A 17,853-nucleotide genomic window follows, 5' to 3' on the forward strand; every position below is an offset into this window, starting at 1 on the left:
CTTCTTTTTCCTTCACAATAGTGCACTTCATCATGCAATTATATGAAATTATATCACATGCAAAATTGATCCCTTCCTCTCCAGAATCATTATAATTTTAAACTCTTTATTATTATTGGCATAAAATATGCTATTACAGTTCTCACATTAAAAAAATAAATTCCTCCTTAGAATCCACAGCCACCCTGGACTATCAAATTTCTCTGCTCCCATTCATTTAAAAACTCCTTGAAAGTGGGGTCTAAACTCACTACATCCAATCCTTCTCTTTCTTTTCTCTCTTGAATTCATTCTCACCCCTATCACATCATCACAATTTCTTTGATCAAGATCACCAGTTATCTCTGCTTTATCAAACTCAATGGCCAGTCCCTCTATATGTCTGCCCACACAGAAATGGCACTGGACCTGCTAGAACATGGATCTCAGTCTATATAGATTGTATTCTTCACTCAATAGTTAAAGACTTTACATTCTGAGCTTATTTCTTTTTAATTTATGTAAGCAAGCATCAGTTATAAATTTTAAAAATGTATGAAAAATGGAGGACTATATGAGCATGAAAAAATCATAAAGCCTTGAAAAGTTAGTGAGACTCAAGTTTACCTGAGCACGATGATATTACTGAGGTTGTAAATACGTACATGCGAATCCCTTTTCTCTTTTTTCATGAGACAGTGACAATCACCTTAAATCCATTAGGTCATTCTCATTACACATCTGCTCCATAAATAAAGGTGTAGGCATCTTAGAACAATTTGGGTGTTACCCTTAGAAGGATGATCAAGCACCACTTAGACTCACCAAGGATCGTTTCTTCTGAAAGGGTGTGTGAACAGTGTCATTGGCCAGGACCTTTTTCAGAACTTTTGTCTTTTGAGGGTTTAAAAGGAAAAACTCTCTGTACCCTGATGTTGAAACCTCAGGGAAAAAATATAGTGTGTCCCTGATCTTGGGCAATAGCGTGCCTGTGCATGTCTGTGTATGTGAAGTGATATAGCTGAGTGTTAAGAGTTACAACTGTGAAAGCCCAACAGAGAGCTCTTTTCAGGTTTTGTATGACCCATCTTCCACACTGTGAGGGCAGTGATATAGGCTGGTAGATTTCTCCCACCATCCACACACCTCTCTAGTCCAGAAAAGCCCACATGAAATGAAGTGAAAGTTGCTAAGTCATGTCTGACTCTTTGTGACCCCATAGAATTTTCCAGGCCAGAATACAGGAGTGGGTAGCCTTTCCATTCTCCAGGGGATCTTCCCAACTCAGGAATTGAACGCAGGTCTCCTGCATTGCAGGTGGATTCTTTACCAGCCCACATGGTTCTTGGATAATTGGAAGCTGTTGCTGCTGAGTCGCTTCAGTTGTGTCTGACTCTGTGCGACCCCATAGATAGCCCACCAGGCTCCTCCATCCCTGGGATTCTGCAGGCAAGAATACTGGAGTGGGTTGCCATTTCCTTCTCCAATGCATACATATGTGCTAAGTTGCCTCAGTCGTGTCCTACTCTGTGCGACCCTATGGACAGCAGCCCATCAGGCTCCTCCATCCACAGGATTCTCCAGGCAAGAATACTGGAGTGGGCTGCCATTTCCTTCTCTCCCTTATTAAGGGAGAGCTTCAAAAATGATACCTTTGCTTTTTTTTTTTTCCTATAAGTGGTGGTGGATGTTGATAGTTGGAGGATAGATGAAATAATTTTTTAAAAGTGAAAGTGGCAGAATTTTCCTTAAATATACATAAGTTTAAATTTGTACATGTATAATAGTCTTTAAAATAATTTATGATGTAGTAGAAAAAGATCGCATAGTTTCATGATGCTACATACAAGGAACAGATGGTATGAGTCACAAGAATGGCTCTTTGGTTTGGTTTTCACCAAACCAAACATGATATATATTGAGAGAAGGGTGAGGGGATGAGTTCGATTGGGGCATGGAGCAGCCATAATGCATTTAGGGGATAGCGTCCATCTAGAGTGGAGTAGAGGATAATTTGGTGAGATTGGACTTTTCCCAGGCACTAAATTGATGGTAATTAATAACTGAGTAAGCAAGACTCATAAGAGCTCTAATAAACTTACCGGCGGAAGCAGTGAGCTGCCGTGAGCAGCCACGTGTTACTGATGAGGCTGGCTCCACACTGATGGCCAGCCCCTATGAGCTGGAGGCTAGCCTGCCACGGCCACTCCCCTTCCAGAGCTGCTTCACTTCCTTGGACAATTCTTTCAGTAGACGCAAATGCTGGTAATGGCATGTATGAAGGTGTCATCCTTATTCCACAGCCTGTCACAGAAACAAGTGTTACCTTGATTTCATGAAAACGAGGGGAAAAAAGCACACCCTGATTTGCATTGGGCACAGATGCTTAGAGGGTCCATTGAACCTGTTGCTGTTTAACCCATTTCTAGCACTCAGTCTCTGGGGTTATTTTCTAGGGGTGCTACTATTCCCAGAGAGGTACAAAAGAAATATTTACCAACATTTCAAGGTATCCAAACCAGAATGAACTTCTGCCTCTATATGGAGCATATACAGATGAATAGATAAATAGATAATTTAAGAGCATAAAAATGTGTAGATCCTCTGCTGAGAGTTTTCGATACATGTGTAGCAAAACACTTTTTAAATGAGAAAACTCAGCCTGGGAAAAAGAACATAAATTACTGAAGGTAACACAGCTGGGAAGAGACAGAGTTGTACATTGGAAGGATTAGAAGGATCTAAGTCGAAATTTATATTCTTACTACTGAGAGAGTGCAACACTGAATGTCAGCCATGATTCTGCCTTGACACAAATCTGTACATTGTCTTTGAAAAGCCCTGAATTTTAACCATCTTAAATATTAATGAGTATCTTGCTTTTCTAAAATTTAAAAAGACTAGTTTTTTTTTTTTAACATATTCTGATTCCCTGATAACAAATTCTCAGTTGATTAGACTTCAACCCTAAATAATACCTGGAAGTGTATTAGTATACTTTATTAATGTGTCTTCTAATTATTGATGTTTATATTTTTATTAACAATACACTTTTTTTTTAGTTTTATTTTATTTTTAAACTTTACAATATTGTATTAGTTTGCCAAATATCGAAATGAATCCGCCACAGGTATACCCACGTTCCCCATCCTGAACCCTCCTCCCTCCTCCCTCCCCATACCCTCCCTCTGGGTCGTCCCAGTGCACCAGCCCCAAGCATCCAGTACCGTGCATCGAACCTGGATTGGCGACTCGTTTCATACATGATATTATACATGTTTCAATGCTATTCTCCCAAATCTCCCCACCCTCTCCCTCTCCCACAGAGTCCATAAGACTGATCTATACATCGGTGTCTCTTTTGCTGTCTCGTACACAGGGTTATTGTTACCATCTTTCTAAATTCCATATATATGTGTTAGTATACTGTATTGGTGTTTTTCTTTCTGGCTTACTTCACTCTGTATAATAGGTTCCAGTTTTATCCATCTCATTAGAACTGATTCAAATGTATTCTTTTTAATGGCTGAGTAATACTCCATTGTGTATATGTACCATAGCTTTCTTATCCATTCATCTGCTGATGGGCATCTAGGTTGCTTCCATGTCCTGGCTATTATAAACAGTGCTGCCATGAACATTGGGGTACACGTGTCTCTTTCCCTTCTGGTTTCCTCAGTGTGTATGCCCAGCAATGGGATTGCTGGATCATAAGGCAGTTCTATTTCCAGTTTTTTAAGGAATCTCCACACTGTTCTCCATAGTGGCTGTACTAGTTTGCATTCCCACCAACAGTGTAAGAGAGTTCCCTTTTCTCCACACCCTCTCCAGCATTTATTGCTTGTAGACTTTTGGATCGCAGCCATTCTGACTGGCATGAAATGGTACCTCATAGTGGTTTTGATTTGCATTTCTCTGATAATGAGTGATGTTGAGCATCTTTTCATGTGTTTGTTAGCCATCTGTATGTCTTCTTTGGAGAAATGTCTATTTAGTTCTTTGGCCCATTTTTTGATTGGGTCATTTATTTTTCTGGAGTTGAGCTGTAGGAGTTGCTTGTATATTTTTGAGATTAGTTAACAATACACTTTTTAAAAAAGAGGTTTTATTCAGGAACAGATTAAAAATAGTTGCTTGAAATCATATTTATAAATTTATCATAATTCCATCATGTAGAGTTTCTCCATTAATATGGTGCCACATCAGTAGAGTCTAATGCTTCCTCTCCCAATTTCCCCTAAAAATAAATGTGAAGGTAATAATAATAAAAATAATATCTACTAGTTATTATCCAGACCCTGTACATAGTGTTACATACACTTGCCCTAATTTTAATAACTCTGTTATTATCTCTCTATGTTATTAGATGTTATTATCCTCAGACTGAAAATGAAAAATTTGAGTCTATGGTATTACTCAAAGGCAAAAGGAACAAAATCACCAAAAATTAAGGAAAGATAAGAAAAAAGTATATACATTTTGGAGGTAATTTTCAGTAACTGCAGTATTCAGTGGGTTGGTTTAAAAAACAACTTCTTGGACTGCCCAACCTATTTCTTTGAACCAGAACTCTGTGGAGAGCCCTAACAATTCTGACAAAGCCACTGATATTGTGATTTTCCACACCAGAAGTAAAGCTGTAATTCACCAGTCCCTCGCCAAACAGAAGCTCTAGTTTGAACCTTCCAGTTGTGACCCATTAACTCTTTTCTCTATGTATGCATTCAGAAGCCACAATGCCTGCACACCGTCTTATCCAGAAACACAGGAAAGATGAAACGTTCTATGAAAATGTGGTTATTTCGTGCAATGGTCTGAATGTGTACTCCCCATAGTTGAAATCTCTAACCCTTAAAGGTGGTGGTATTAGTAGGTACAGCCTTCCAGAGGTGCTTAAGTCATGAGAGTGGAGCTCTCATGAATGGGTCAGTACCTTATAAAATAGTCTGCAGAGGAATCTCTAGCCCCTTCCACCACTTGACTGAACAGCAAGAATCTATGAGTAGGAAGTGGGCCCTCACCTCACAACAATCTCGGACTTCTAGCCTCCGGAACTATTAGCAATATATTTCTGCTGTTTATATACTACCCAGTCTGTGGTAGGTGTTTTTTTATAGTGCTGTGATTGGACTTATGAAAAGGAATTTAAACAGAGAATGACAGAGAACTGGCACCAGTGAATGCTGGAGCTGATGGTGCCCTAAAGTGGGTGGTTGATGTAGTTTTCATATACTCTGTTTTTAAAATCCAAATTTAATCCTGCATCTAACTGTATGGCATGGCTAAGATCCTCTAAATCAGATGATATATAAACTTAGAAGACAGACATATCACTGAAAATTTTCCTCAGAAATTTTCAGAACTTGTGCTTGGTATCAGCAAAGATAGTCAAGAAAACATGACCTTAATAAAACAAAGGTAGCCAAACATAAGGGGAAAATATACTCTGATAAGAGTACACACAACAAAAGATCTGTATGTCAGTCAAGAAAATTAAAGAAATCACAGAAATGTCATAACAGATAATAAATCCACATAGAAGAAGAGAAAATGTGACACCAGACAATTGAGGTAAGTGGTTGTCAGGAGTATAGATCAGATGAGATCTTTCATAATGCACTGAAACTGAACTGGAACTAGAAATAATGATTGTCATAGAGTTCAGTAAATGGACATTCAGATAATAAATCATTTGTGTTCCTGAGGAAGAAAAAAAAAAACCAAACCAATTAAAACAGAGTCAATCATCAAATTTATAAAGGAAGAATATTTTTCCAGGATGAGAAAAAACAGTGTACAAGTTGAAAATCTCATAGTGTCCCAGACAAGGTTCAGTGTCAAATACACATCTAGATCTCTTGACAAAAAAAAAAAAAATGTTATAGGATAAAGATTTCCTACCTTCTTCCAGGAACCAAAAAGATAACCTAAAAGAATAAAAATCACACCAGCCTTAGACTTCTGCTCTATAACAAAACACTAGAAGAAGGTGGAATGATATGTATATAGTTATTTGAGAAAATTTATGACCCAAGAATCCTATAATACATAAAGATAAAGGCAATGGAAAGAGATTCTGATATATGCAATTTCTCAAAAATACACCACCTATGTAGTTGTCTTATTGAAAAATAACTTAAAGATACAGTTTAGCAAGCAAAAGGGTGAATTTAAATCAAGACTCAAGAAAGGGAAATAGTAAAAGTATAACAAAAGACTTTGATCCTGAAGCTGAAGTTCCGACACTTTGGCCACCTAACATGAAGAGCTGACACTGGAAAAGACCCTGATGCTGGGAAAGATTGAAGGCAAAAGGAGAAGAGAGCGTCAGAGGATGAGATGGTTAGATAGCATCACTGACCCAATAGACACGAATCTGAGCAAAGTCTGGGAGATAGTGAAGGACAAAGAAGCCTAGCATATTTCTGTCCTTTGGGTCACAAAGAATCAGACATGGTTTAGTGACTGAACAACAATCAAGCAAGAGACTTTAGTGATGGATAAATGACTGTGACTGTTGGGATAAAATGGAACATATTGTTTTGAAAAAGATTAGTAATAGAGTATGTAAAGTTTGTGCTGGTGCTCAGTCATGTCTGACTCTCTGCAACCTCATGGACTGTAGCCCTCCAGCTCCTCTGTCCATTGGATTGTCCAGGCAAGAATACTGGAATGGTTTGCCATTTCCTCCTCAAGGGGATCTTCCTGACCCAGGGATCGAGCCTGTATCTCCTGTGTTTTCTGCATTGGCACATGGATTCTTTACCTCCGAGTCACCTAGAAAGTCCATGTAAAGATTAGTGATAAGTAAAATGTGAAATTGGTCTTCCCAGGTGGCTCTAGTGGTAAAGAATCCACCTGCCAATGCAACAGACATAGAGATGCAGGTTTCATCCCTGGGTAGGGAAGATTTCCTGGGGAAGGGCATGTTAACCCATGCCAGTATTCTTGTCTGGAGAATCCCATGGACAGAGGAACCTGGAGGGCTATGGGCCATGGGGTCACAAAGAGTTGAACACGACTAATGGAACTTAGCACATATGCATGCAAGATGTTAGAAATATAGCTACAAATGTTATGTATGTAATATCAAGAATGCTATATAATTTTTTACCACATTCTGTAAGTCAAAACACTAAAAATTGTATTTGGTGTAAATGTATAAATTTCAATGTCTTAAAATGTCAACAGTAATAAAACATAATAAAAAGATTAAGTGGTTTACAACAGAAAAAACAACTCGGTATTACTGTTATGATCATTTTGAAATACAGATATCAAATAATTATACATTGTATGTTCAAAACTAATACAATGTTATATCAATTATACCTCATAAAAGAATGTGGTAAATTCTACTTGCAACTTTCTGGGCTTTTATTATTTATCTTTGCTATGAAATAGACAGTTAATCATGGGCTTTGGAACTTACGACTGTTGAGAAAATTCCTCATCTTTTTGTTGTCGATAGCTGAAATAAACAAAACATGAATTAGTTGGTGGAAGTGTATGTTCCTATTTTCCTGTGATTTTGTTCAAATGGTTACTATAAAATGCTTATTGCCCAAAGAATCCATATATGATATTTTTTGTAACCAAGAAATATATAAATAACCCTCTACTCTGATTTGGTTCAAAATGTATAATTTTACTCTAAAAAGGTAGCATTTTGTCTTCTGATTTTCACTAAGAAACCAAAAAACAGAAGTTAGGAAATGAGGAGAGAATGATTAGGATAAATGTCCATGGCTGATTTCTGTGGGACCTCCAGTAAAACTAAGGGAAACAACCTCTATTCCCATCACAACTGGTGTTCGCTGTAGCAGTTGGACTAGCCTATGTGTGTTAGGCATATGCCTGGAAGCCAGGTTGATAGGCATCCCAGGTCCCTCACAGACCAATTCCCAGGCCTTTGACTACAAAGAGTGGGAACTTGATCATTGCAGGTTGATGGCTTCTCTCACTGAGGATGACTCTCACAGCGAACACGGTGGAAGTCAGCAGGTACTGGAGGCATGAAGGTCTCTTGTATACAGCCAGCCCCCTATCTCTCCCTCCACTTTACGTCTCCCTTCTGTGACACCTTTTCCCCTTCAAACTTATCTTAGTGTTCCTTTATAGTCAGTTTCGTTTGATTGGGGTGGTTTGGTATTTGTTTTATTTGTTAGAAAGTAGGAAAGTATATCATATTTTCCACAATAATACTGACATTTCCATAAGGGGAATGTGAGCCCCAAATCCTATTAGAAGTCTCCTGGACATTTTACTTCTCTTTATTTAGTGTGAGCTTTGTATTGCAGAAGAAAATGTATGTGGTAGAATTTTGGTTATCAAGGATGGTCATAGAATATCATTTAATATTAAAAGTCAGTATACATGTATATATATATATATAATATACATGTAATAAATGTATATTTATTTATAAATATAATAATAAAAAGTCAGTATACATGACCAGGAAGGCTGAAAAATGATTTTTAAAATTGTAAAATAAGAAACTCTACAATTTTAATTTATGGTGGATATTTTACTTTAGCTTACATAATCATGTGTTAGGCACAATTATAATACCAGGAATTGAGATTTAGTTTGACATTGCCATTTACAGAGTGCTGGAAAATGCCATGTTTTTCTGAGGAATATAATTGATTTAAAAATAAAGGTGGATACCATATTCTTAATCATTTCTTATTACTCTATGAAGAAGTTATCACTGTTGTGTATGGGGATTCTATCAAAATGTATTTAAAGGATTTTCCTGGTTTTCTAACAACAGAGAAATTAGACAATCTGTTTTTTAAATTCATAGTTGTTGGGAGGGGAAAAGATTCAAGATTTAAAGGACAAGTCTTATTTTTTGGTATTAAATCAGAAGCAACCACATTTGGAAATACTTAATTAGAAACAATGAACAGAGTTGGAATGCCTAATGCCTGTGAGACATATGCTAGAGTTCAGGGGGAGGAATAAGAAAATAAAAAGACACAGTCCCTGATCTTGGCACTTATAGTCTTATTTGAAATACATTATTTTACTTTCTCTAATTTTGTGTTGGTACAGAAAAACAGAAATGTCTCTCAGTTTGGATTCCCACTGGCTGTGAGGCAGTTTTAGTTTTACTTTCATAACCTTTTGAGCTCCATTTTTTTTCTGCTTTTGGGGGAAAATGAAATGACAGCTTTTCTGAGTTTGTATTGTGAAGAATCTGTGAGGAGATGACTAAAATTGTTTTAAATTGGAAATAAGCTAGAGAGAATCTCTTTATGGTTCATGTTAATGCTTCTTCCAACAGGCTTCAACCTTCATAAAGATTCTGTTTCTTTGATACTATGGAAGCTAACCCCCAGAACTGGCCTCTGGGAGTCAGGATACCTGTGCTTTAATACCGCCCCTGCCCCGCCTCCCCGCCGCCAACGCTTGCAGGTCCCATGTTTGACACCTTCCCTGAGTCTGTGAAGTGAAGTGAAGTCACTCAGTCGTGTCCGACTCTTTGCGACCCCATAGACGGTAGCCTACCAGGCTCCTCCATCTGGTGCAATTAATGCCTACCCTTTCATGCTTTTGAAAAGATCCAACATGAAAATTCACATACGGGGTGAATTAAAAACCCATAGTGATGCCCAAGTTAAATATGAAAAAAAAAAAAATCATAAAACTAGACTTTACCTCATAGCGAATTTTTATTTTAGTTTTAATCCACACTGACATACATTCACCAAGGGTGAATTCTTGAAATGAGAGAATACATTGACCTGAATTCTTATGAAAAATACAAAGAGGATTGTGAAGGGAGGGAACCACAAAGATGGTAAAAGGACTTACGTGTGAGTGTAAATGATGGTTTGTATATAGTCAAAGGCATCGGTTCTCTCTTCAGACTTTGATATAGAATCCTTTCAATTTTTTTCCTGACTTGCTCAGCACTATCAGTAGATGGGAATCGAAACACAAGCACCATATGAATGTTCATACCATTTTGATCTGGACTAAAGAGGAAAAAGCAGATAGAGGTAATCATAATAAAGTCAGTTCTCTAACCAGGAACTATTTTTACACGTTATGATTCACACTAGATTTAATAGTGAGTGGCATGTGTGCGTATCAGATTTTTAAATGATCTCTAGGAATACCGGCTAAGATAAATAGCTGGAAAAAACATTATTCTTGCCTCTAACTTAGCTCACCATCTAGCTGTGAGATAATTTTAGTTTCATAACCTTTTTGAACTTCAAAAAGAGGAGGTTGTGGGAGGAGGAGAGGTTCGCGAAATCATGCTTTACACGTGCACTTAGGTGATTTGCTTTTTAAGGGATTCTGAACCAAGTTGTAACCAAGGTCATTATTCCTCAGTTGTGGTGTGGCAAAGACAATGCTTTGTATTCACCAAACCCTTCTTCTAAGCTTTGCCTTCTAAGCAAGAGCTAAATTTCATTTCCTCGCCTTCCTTGCAGTTTATTGAAACTCTCTAGTGAATCCTGGACAGTGAAATGTGGGAAGAAATGATGTACCTGCTCCCAGACCTGGCCCTGGAAGACTTCCTGTACCATCCTCCATGCTTTCACTCTTCCCTTATTTGCCACCCAGAGATTCAGTGGGCAAGTCCATTCTACAATCCCAATCATTCCTACATCCACTTATGCCACGTCTGTTTGGACTGTACCATGGAAATTAAATAGATCTTTATTGTGTTGAGCCATTGGTATTTTGGGGCTTGGTAGTCAGTTAATATGAGTTTGAAACATGGATGATTAAAGAAAGCAATTATAAAAGGAGATCATTTGATAAGTTCAAATATAAAAATTTACAATAATGTGTAGAGGTCTAGAAACCCTCTAGTTATATTTTGAGAACAAATTTAGTTGGACATATACAAAAAATGAAGGAAGAAAGGAGAGTAGAAAGGGGAAAAGGGATAGAAAAGACATGGGCTCTTGACCATATGTATATTTGCCATCAAGAAATGAAGTAAATAAGTACTACAAATATATATGTGTATTTACATATATATGTATATGCATGTTATCACGTGTATATATATCTATATATATAGATACATATGTTGTTTAGCTACTAAGTTGTGTCTGACCCTTTGCAATCCCATGGTCTGTAGCCTGCCAGGTCCCTTTGTTCATGGGATTTTCCAGGCAAGAATACTGGAGTAGTTTGCCATTTCCTTCTTCAAGGGATCTTCTGACTCAGGGATCAAATCTGAGTGTCCTGCCTTGCAGGTGGATTCTTTATCACTGCATCACCTCTGAAGCTCATGTGTATAAATATGTATGTGTGTAAACTGATTGATATCCACAATAAAAATTTTAAAATTTCATCAATTTTTATCAAAATTGATAAAAAACAAGATATATTATTCCAGTAAATGCCAAGCCTTTTGGACTTTCTATTAAAATATATTCAGGATAAATTCCAGTAACTTATTTTAGTCTCTGATAATGCATATCTTAATTTATATATGTTGCCTTTTATCAGAACAGAGTGAAAAGGCATCCGAAATAAAATAATGCAGGAGCATTCGAGGAAAAACCTTATTGAAGAGAAAATCATAGTCTGATTTTTGGGTAGGCGGAACTGTGGTGTTGGAGAAGACTCTTGAGAGTCCCTTGGACTGCAAGGATATCCAACCAGTCCATTCTGAAGGAGATCAGCCCTGGGATTTCTTTGGAGGGAATGATGCTGAAGCTGAAACTCCAGTACTTTGGCCATCTCATGCGAAGAGTTGACTCATTGGAAAAGACTCTGATGCTGGGAGGGATTGGGGGTAGGAGGAGAAGGGGACGATAGAGGATGAGATGGCTGGATGGCATCACTGACTCGATGGATGTGAGTCTGAGTGAACTCTGGGAGTTGGTGATGGACAGGGAGGCCTGGCATGCTGTGATTCATGGGGTCGCGAAGAGTCGGACACGACTGAGCGACTGAACTGAACTGAAAGTGAAGATAATCAAAAGGGGCTGGCCTTTATGGGCTAAGTCACTTCAGTGGTGTCCAACTCTTTGAGACTCTAGGACTACAGCCCACCAGGCTTCTCTGTCCATGGGATTCTCCAGGCAAGAATACCAGAGTGAGTTGCCATGCCCTCCAACCCAGGAATCAAAACCATGTCTCCTGCATCTCTTTCATTGGCAGGCAGATTTTTTACCACTGCCGCCACCTGGGACGCCCCAAGCCAAGTTTACATACCTTAATTTGATAACATGAGATTTGATAAACCGACCCTCTCCAGAATGTTGAAATATCCTAGACATCTGAATAGAAAAAAATTTAAAGTGTTAATCCTAAGAAAGTGTTACTCCTCATCTTATCTAGAGACTTATGGAAAAGGTAAGGATGCCAGTTTATTCCCAGACTTGTGAACTGACTATCTGCAGTGGTAAGACTTCAACCAAGTTCTAATCCTTGTAAAACTGAACAATCTTATCATAATAGTTTGATTCTGCTCTAAAATGATGTAACAGAGTTGTGTACATTGTAGAGTTGTGTTGAGGATTAAAAGAAACAATGTATACCACATGTCACACATTGCCTGATATACTAAACACTATTCATAATGTTCATTTTGATTGTCAAATAAACTATTGGTGCTATTTTTCAAGGCAGCAATCCTCACTTTTAAGAAAACCTACCATATATTTGTCTCATTCTCCAATATGGCATTCTAGTCTACTATTGATATCAATTTGCTCATTTCTCACATGAATATCCCTTATGAGAGCATTTGACATAATATGTATCAACACCTGTCTTGTGACTCTGATACCCTCACACACAATCATCTCTTTGGCAGGTCTATATTTCATCACATTTCATACTGTCAGCATTTTATTACTTGGCTTTTCTAGTCTGAACCACTGAAGGATTTTGGATATTCCATGAAATTATCTCCTAAAGGTACCTGATTCCCAAGGTACCCTGCCTTCCAGTATTGAGGCACTGCCTGAAAAGATTAAAAAAAAAAAACACCAGAGTGAAAGTCAAAATTCAGAAATTGCAGGTCCATGGAAGTTTACGTAGGGCCCAGTTCCATGGTAAATCATGCCCCCCTTGGGAAGAGGGAATATTGGTTCCCTTGCCCAATAGATTCTTCCTTTTCCTTGATTCCTCTAAATTAATAACAGTGCTCAGTAGATTTTACCTTGTTAAATATTCAGTCTCCCTCTCTTCCTTCCATCCCACTGCTGTGGTCTAAAATCAGCTCATTCGAAACTTGTGTTCAGGTTTTTGCAGTGGTCCTCTCACTGGCACATTTATGTGGTTCAACTCTGTCTTTCCTCCCCTACTTGTTACCCAGCATGCCAGCAGCCAGGATGATATCCCTAAAGCACAAGTCTGAGTATATTACACTCCTGCTTGAAACCCAGTGTCTCTTAGTATGAGCTCCACAATCTTAACCCTTCATGGGTCTTGTTGTTATTGCTGTTTAGTCACTCAATTGTATCTGACTCTTTGAGAACCCATGGACTGCAGCATGCCAGGCTTCTCTGTTCTTCATTATCTCCCAGAGTTTACTCAGACTCATGTCCATTGAGTCGGTGATACCACCCAACCATCTCATCCTCCGTCGTCCCCTTCACCTTCTGCCTTCAATCTTTCCTAGTATCAGGGTCTTCTCTAATGAGTCAGTTCTTCACATCAGGTGGCCAAAGTATTGGAGCTTCAGCTTCAGCATCAGTCCTTCCAATTAATATTCAAGGTTAATTTTCTTTAGGATGGACTGGTTTGATCTCCTTGCAGTCCAAGGGACTCTCAAGAGTCTTCTCCAGCACTACAGTTCAAAAGTATCAATTCTTTGGCCCTCAGCCATCTTTATGGTCCAACTCTCACATCTGTATATAACTACTGGAAAAACCATAGTTTTGATTATATGGACTTTTGTGAGCAAAGTGATGTCTCTGCTTTTCAATACAGTGTCTAGGTTTGTTATAGCTTTTCTTCCAAGGAGCAAGCAAATTCTAGTTTTACGGATGCAGTCACCATCCACAGTGCTTTTGGGGGCCCAAGAAAATAAAGACTGTCACTGTTTCCATTTTTTTCTCCATCTGATTGCCAGAAAGTTATGGGACTGCATGCCATGATCTTACTTTTTTGAATGTTGAATTTTAAACCAGCTTTCTAATTACCCTCTTTTATCCTCATCAAGAAATTCTTTAGTTCTTCTTTGCATGCTGCCGTTAGAGTGGTATTATCTGCATATCACAGGCCTTTTTTAATCCTACCCCTATTATCTTCTCTATTACCTGTTCTTTCCTAATCTCAATGGCCTGGTTCACACCTTTACACTTTTGCACATTCATTTCCCTCTTCCTTCAGTATACTTTTTTTTTTTCAGGTAAGTTTCTTCAATGACAATTATGGTGTTCTCCAGTGACAACTAACTTGTCTTTGACTTGCCTTCCTCAAACAAAATTAAATTCTCCTTTTCATGGCAAATAGATGGAGAAACAGTGGAAACAGTGGCAGACTTTATTTATTTATTTTTTTGGCTCCCAAATCACTGCAGATGGTGACTGCAGCCATGAAATTAAAAGACACTTACTCCTTGGAAGGAAAGTTATGAGCAATCTCGACTGCATATTAAAAAGCAGAGATATTACTTTGCCAACAAAGGTCCATCTAGTCAAGGCTACAGTTTTTCCAGTAGTCATGTATGGATGTGAAAGTTGGACTATAAGGAAAGCTGAGTGCTGAAGAATTGATGCTTTTGAACTGTGGTGTTGGAGAAGGCTCTTGAGAGTCCCTTGGACTGCAAGGAGATCCAATCAGTCCATCCTAAAAGAGATCAGTCCTGAATGTTCATTGGAAAGACTGATGTTGAAGCTGAAACTCCAATACTTTGGCCACCTCTTGCAAAGAGTTGACTCATTGGAAAAGACCCTGATGCTGGGAAAGATTGAGGGCAGGAGGAGAAGGGGATGACAGAGGATGAGATGGTTGGATGGCATCATCGACTCAATGGGCATGAGTTTGGGTAAACTCTGGGAGTTGGTGATGGACAGGGAGGCCTGGCATTGCTGCAGTCCATGGGGTTGCAAAGAGTTGGACATGACTGAGTGACTGAACTGAACTGAACTGAAGCCACCCCAGCATCTTGCACATGATTCTATTGTAGCAATTATCACACTGGTTTACAATTGTCTTTCCCACTCTGGACTGTATGTTTAGTGTTTGACACAATGCCTGGTCCACAGTAAATGCTCAATGTATGTTTGATGGATTCAATAAATGAATGAATAAATGAGAAAATGAATGAAAGATCCAGAATACCATAAAGGAGATAAGATAATAACATGGTTGTTTTTGCTTTTTCTGAAAATCATGTTGCCAAGGGTAAGTAGAACTCTATGGGAATCTAAAAGCAAGGCAGAAGCCAGGAGACCCCAGTAGTGACTCCCACCCCCTTCATAAGTGGTCATTCCAGGGGTTTGGGACAGTTCTGATTTATGTCACTTATGATTCACTAATCTTTTCAGAACACATTTCATTTTCAGTTCTCAAGAAACAAGGAGAAAATGTGATGTTAAGATCTCCGCATGTGTGTAGGCATGCTCACATGTTTGACTCTTTTGTGATCTTATGGATCATAGCCTTTGCTCGTCTGTCCATGGACTTCCCCAGGCAAGAATACTGGAGTAAGTAGCCATTCCCTTCTTCAGAGGATCTTCTCAACCCAGGGATCAAACCCACATCTCCTGTATCCTGCTTTGGCAGGCAGATTCTTTACCACTGAGTCATCTGGGAAACCCTTAAGATCTTTAGCACTTTAATATAAATGGCTTCTGAAATTCTGAACTGTGTACATAATGGCACTGTAGGAAAGGATGAGGATTCTGTCATATCAGAGTGTAAGAAATTACTAAGAATCTATTTGAACTAAATTGTTATATTAATAAGACCATGGTCCCTTGAGGAGTCGACCTCTATTTAAAAAATGAGTAGCTTCTGGTATAGTACACTATTGGTGTAACCACTAATAATAGCTTACATGTATTAAGTCCATACTACGTGGTAGGCATTGGACCAACTCCTTAGTCAACTTCATACAGCCTTGAGGGGAGTATTTTCTTTATTCTCATCAGTCCCATTTTATAGGTGAAAAAACTGAAGCTCAAGACACTTAATTGTCTAACTTGGCATTAGAAGTGGTTGTTCTGCCATGTGAACCCAGGATATCTGGCTCAAGATCTTGTATTCTTAAGCTTTAAGTAACATTGACAACCCTGAGTTACTTATATGCGTGATGACAGATTTTCAGGTTGGTGGGGGTAGAGGTTTGGGGGCAGGAAGCCCTTAAATAAGTCCTCAAAGCAACTTTTATTTCCTGAATCTAAACCTAGTAAAAGATAATCTCCTAGAAATTTGCTTTTTTTCTGCTTCTAGTTTAACAGGGCTACGGGAACCACTTTTTTCTGAACACCTAATCATTGTTGTAACCAATTTCTGGAGAAGTTAAATCTATGTTTATATTTATCTACTGGAAGCTCAGTATATATAAGTAAATGTTATATTTAGTCCAAATTACAAAAAATTAATTGTATCCTTTTTTTAAATGGTCTAAACTTAAGAATGGTTTGGCTTGGAAACTAACAGAGATCATTCTGTCATCTTTGAGATTGCATCCAAGTGCTGCACTTCAGACTCTTTTGTTGACTATGATGGCTACTCCATTTCTTCTAAGGGATTCTTGCCCACAGTAGTATATATGATGGTCATCTGAGTTAAATTCACCCATTCTAGTCCATTTTAGTTCCCTGATTCCTAAAATGTCGACGTTCACTCTGGCCATCTCCTGTTTGACCACTTCCAATGTGCTTTGATTCATGGACCCAACATTTCAGGTTCCTATGCAAGATAGCTCTTTATAACATCGCACCTCACATGCATCACAAGTCACATCCACAACTGAATGATTTCTGTTCATTTCCAAGGCAAACCATACAATATCAGGGTAATCTAAGTCTATGCCCAGACCAATAATGCTGCAGAAGCTGAAGTTGAACAGTTCTATGAAGACCTACAAGACCTTTTAGAACTAACACCCAAAAAAGATATCATTTTCATTATAGGGGACTGGAATGCAAAAGTGGGAAGTCAAGAAACACCTGGAGTAACAGACAAATTTGGCCTTGGAGTACAAAATGAAGCAGATCAAAGACTAACAGAGTTTTGCCAAGAGAACACACTGGTCATAGCAAACACCCTCTTCCAATAACACAAGAGAAGACCCTACACATGGACATCACCAGATGGTCAATACTGAAATCAAACTGATTATGTTCTTTGCAGTCAAAGATGTAAAAGCTCTATACAGTCAGCAAAAACAAGACCAGGAGATGACTTTGGCTCAGATCATGAACTCCTTATTTCCAAATTTAGACTTTAATTGAAGAAAGTAGGGAAAACCACTAGACCATTCATGTATGACCTAAATCAAATCCTTTACAGTTATACAATGGAAATGGGAAATAGATTTAAGGGACTAGATCTGATTGACAGAGTACCTAGTGAACTATGGACAGAGGTTCGTGACATTGTACAGGAGACAGGGATCAAGACCATCCCCAAGAAAAAGAAATGGAAAAAGCAAAATGGCTCTCTGAAGAGGCCTTACAAAAAGCTGTGAAAAGAAGAGAAGCAAAAAACAAAGGAGAAAAGGAAAGATATACCCATTTGAATTCAGAGTTCCAAAGAATAGCAAGGAGAGATAAGAAAGCCTTCCTCAGTGATCAGTGCAAAGAAATAGAGGAAAGCAATAGAATGGGAAAGACTAGAGATCTCTTCAAGAAAATTAGAGATACCAAGGGAACATTTCATGCAAAGATGGCCTCAATAAAGGACAGAAATGGTATGGACCTAACAGAA

At 38.3% G+C, this 17,853-nt stretch overlaps 1 protein-coding gene across 1 annotated transcript in view; it reads right to left on the reverse strand.

Moving 5' to 3' along the window:
* Positions 1-17,853, reverse strand: part of LOC109560042 (transmembrane serine protease 11F) — a 123,282-nt gene that overhangs the window by 10,493 nt on the left and 94,936 nt on the right. The window contains exons 4-7 of the mRNA XM_070790739.1: positions 12,178-12,242; positions 9,805-9,968; positions 7,412-7,450; positions 2,082-2,283 (exon numbers count right to left, since the gene is read on the reverse strand). Coding sequence (XP_070646840.1) covers positions 2,082-2,283; positions 7,412-7,450; positions 9,805-9,968; positions 12,178-12,242 — 470 coding nt within the window. The remainder of the gene's footprint in view (positions 1-2,081; positions 2,284-7,411; positions 7,451-9,804; positions 9,969-12,177; positions 12,243-17,853) is intronic.

The sequence above is a fragment of the Bos indicus genome, chromosome 6 (genome assembly GCF_029378745.1).
Source record: "Bos indicus isolate NIAB-ARS_2022 breed Sahiwal x Tharparkar chromosome 6, NIAB-ARS_B.indTharparkar_mat_pri_1.0, whole genome shotgun sequence".
Classification (NCBI taxonomy): Eukaryota; Metazoa; Chordata; class Mammalia; order Artiodactyla; family Bovidae; genus Bos; species Bos indicus.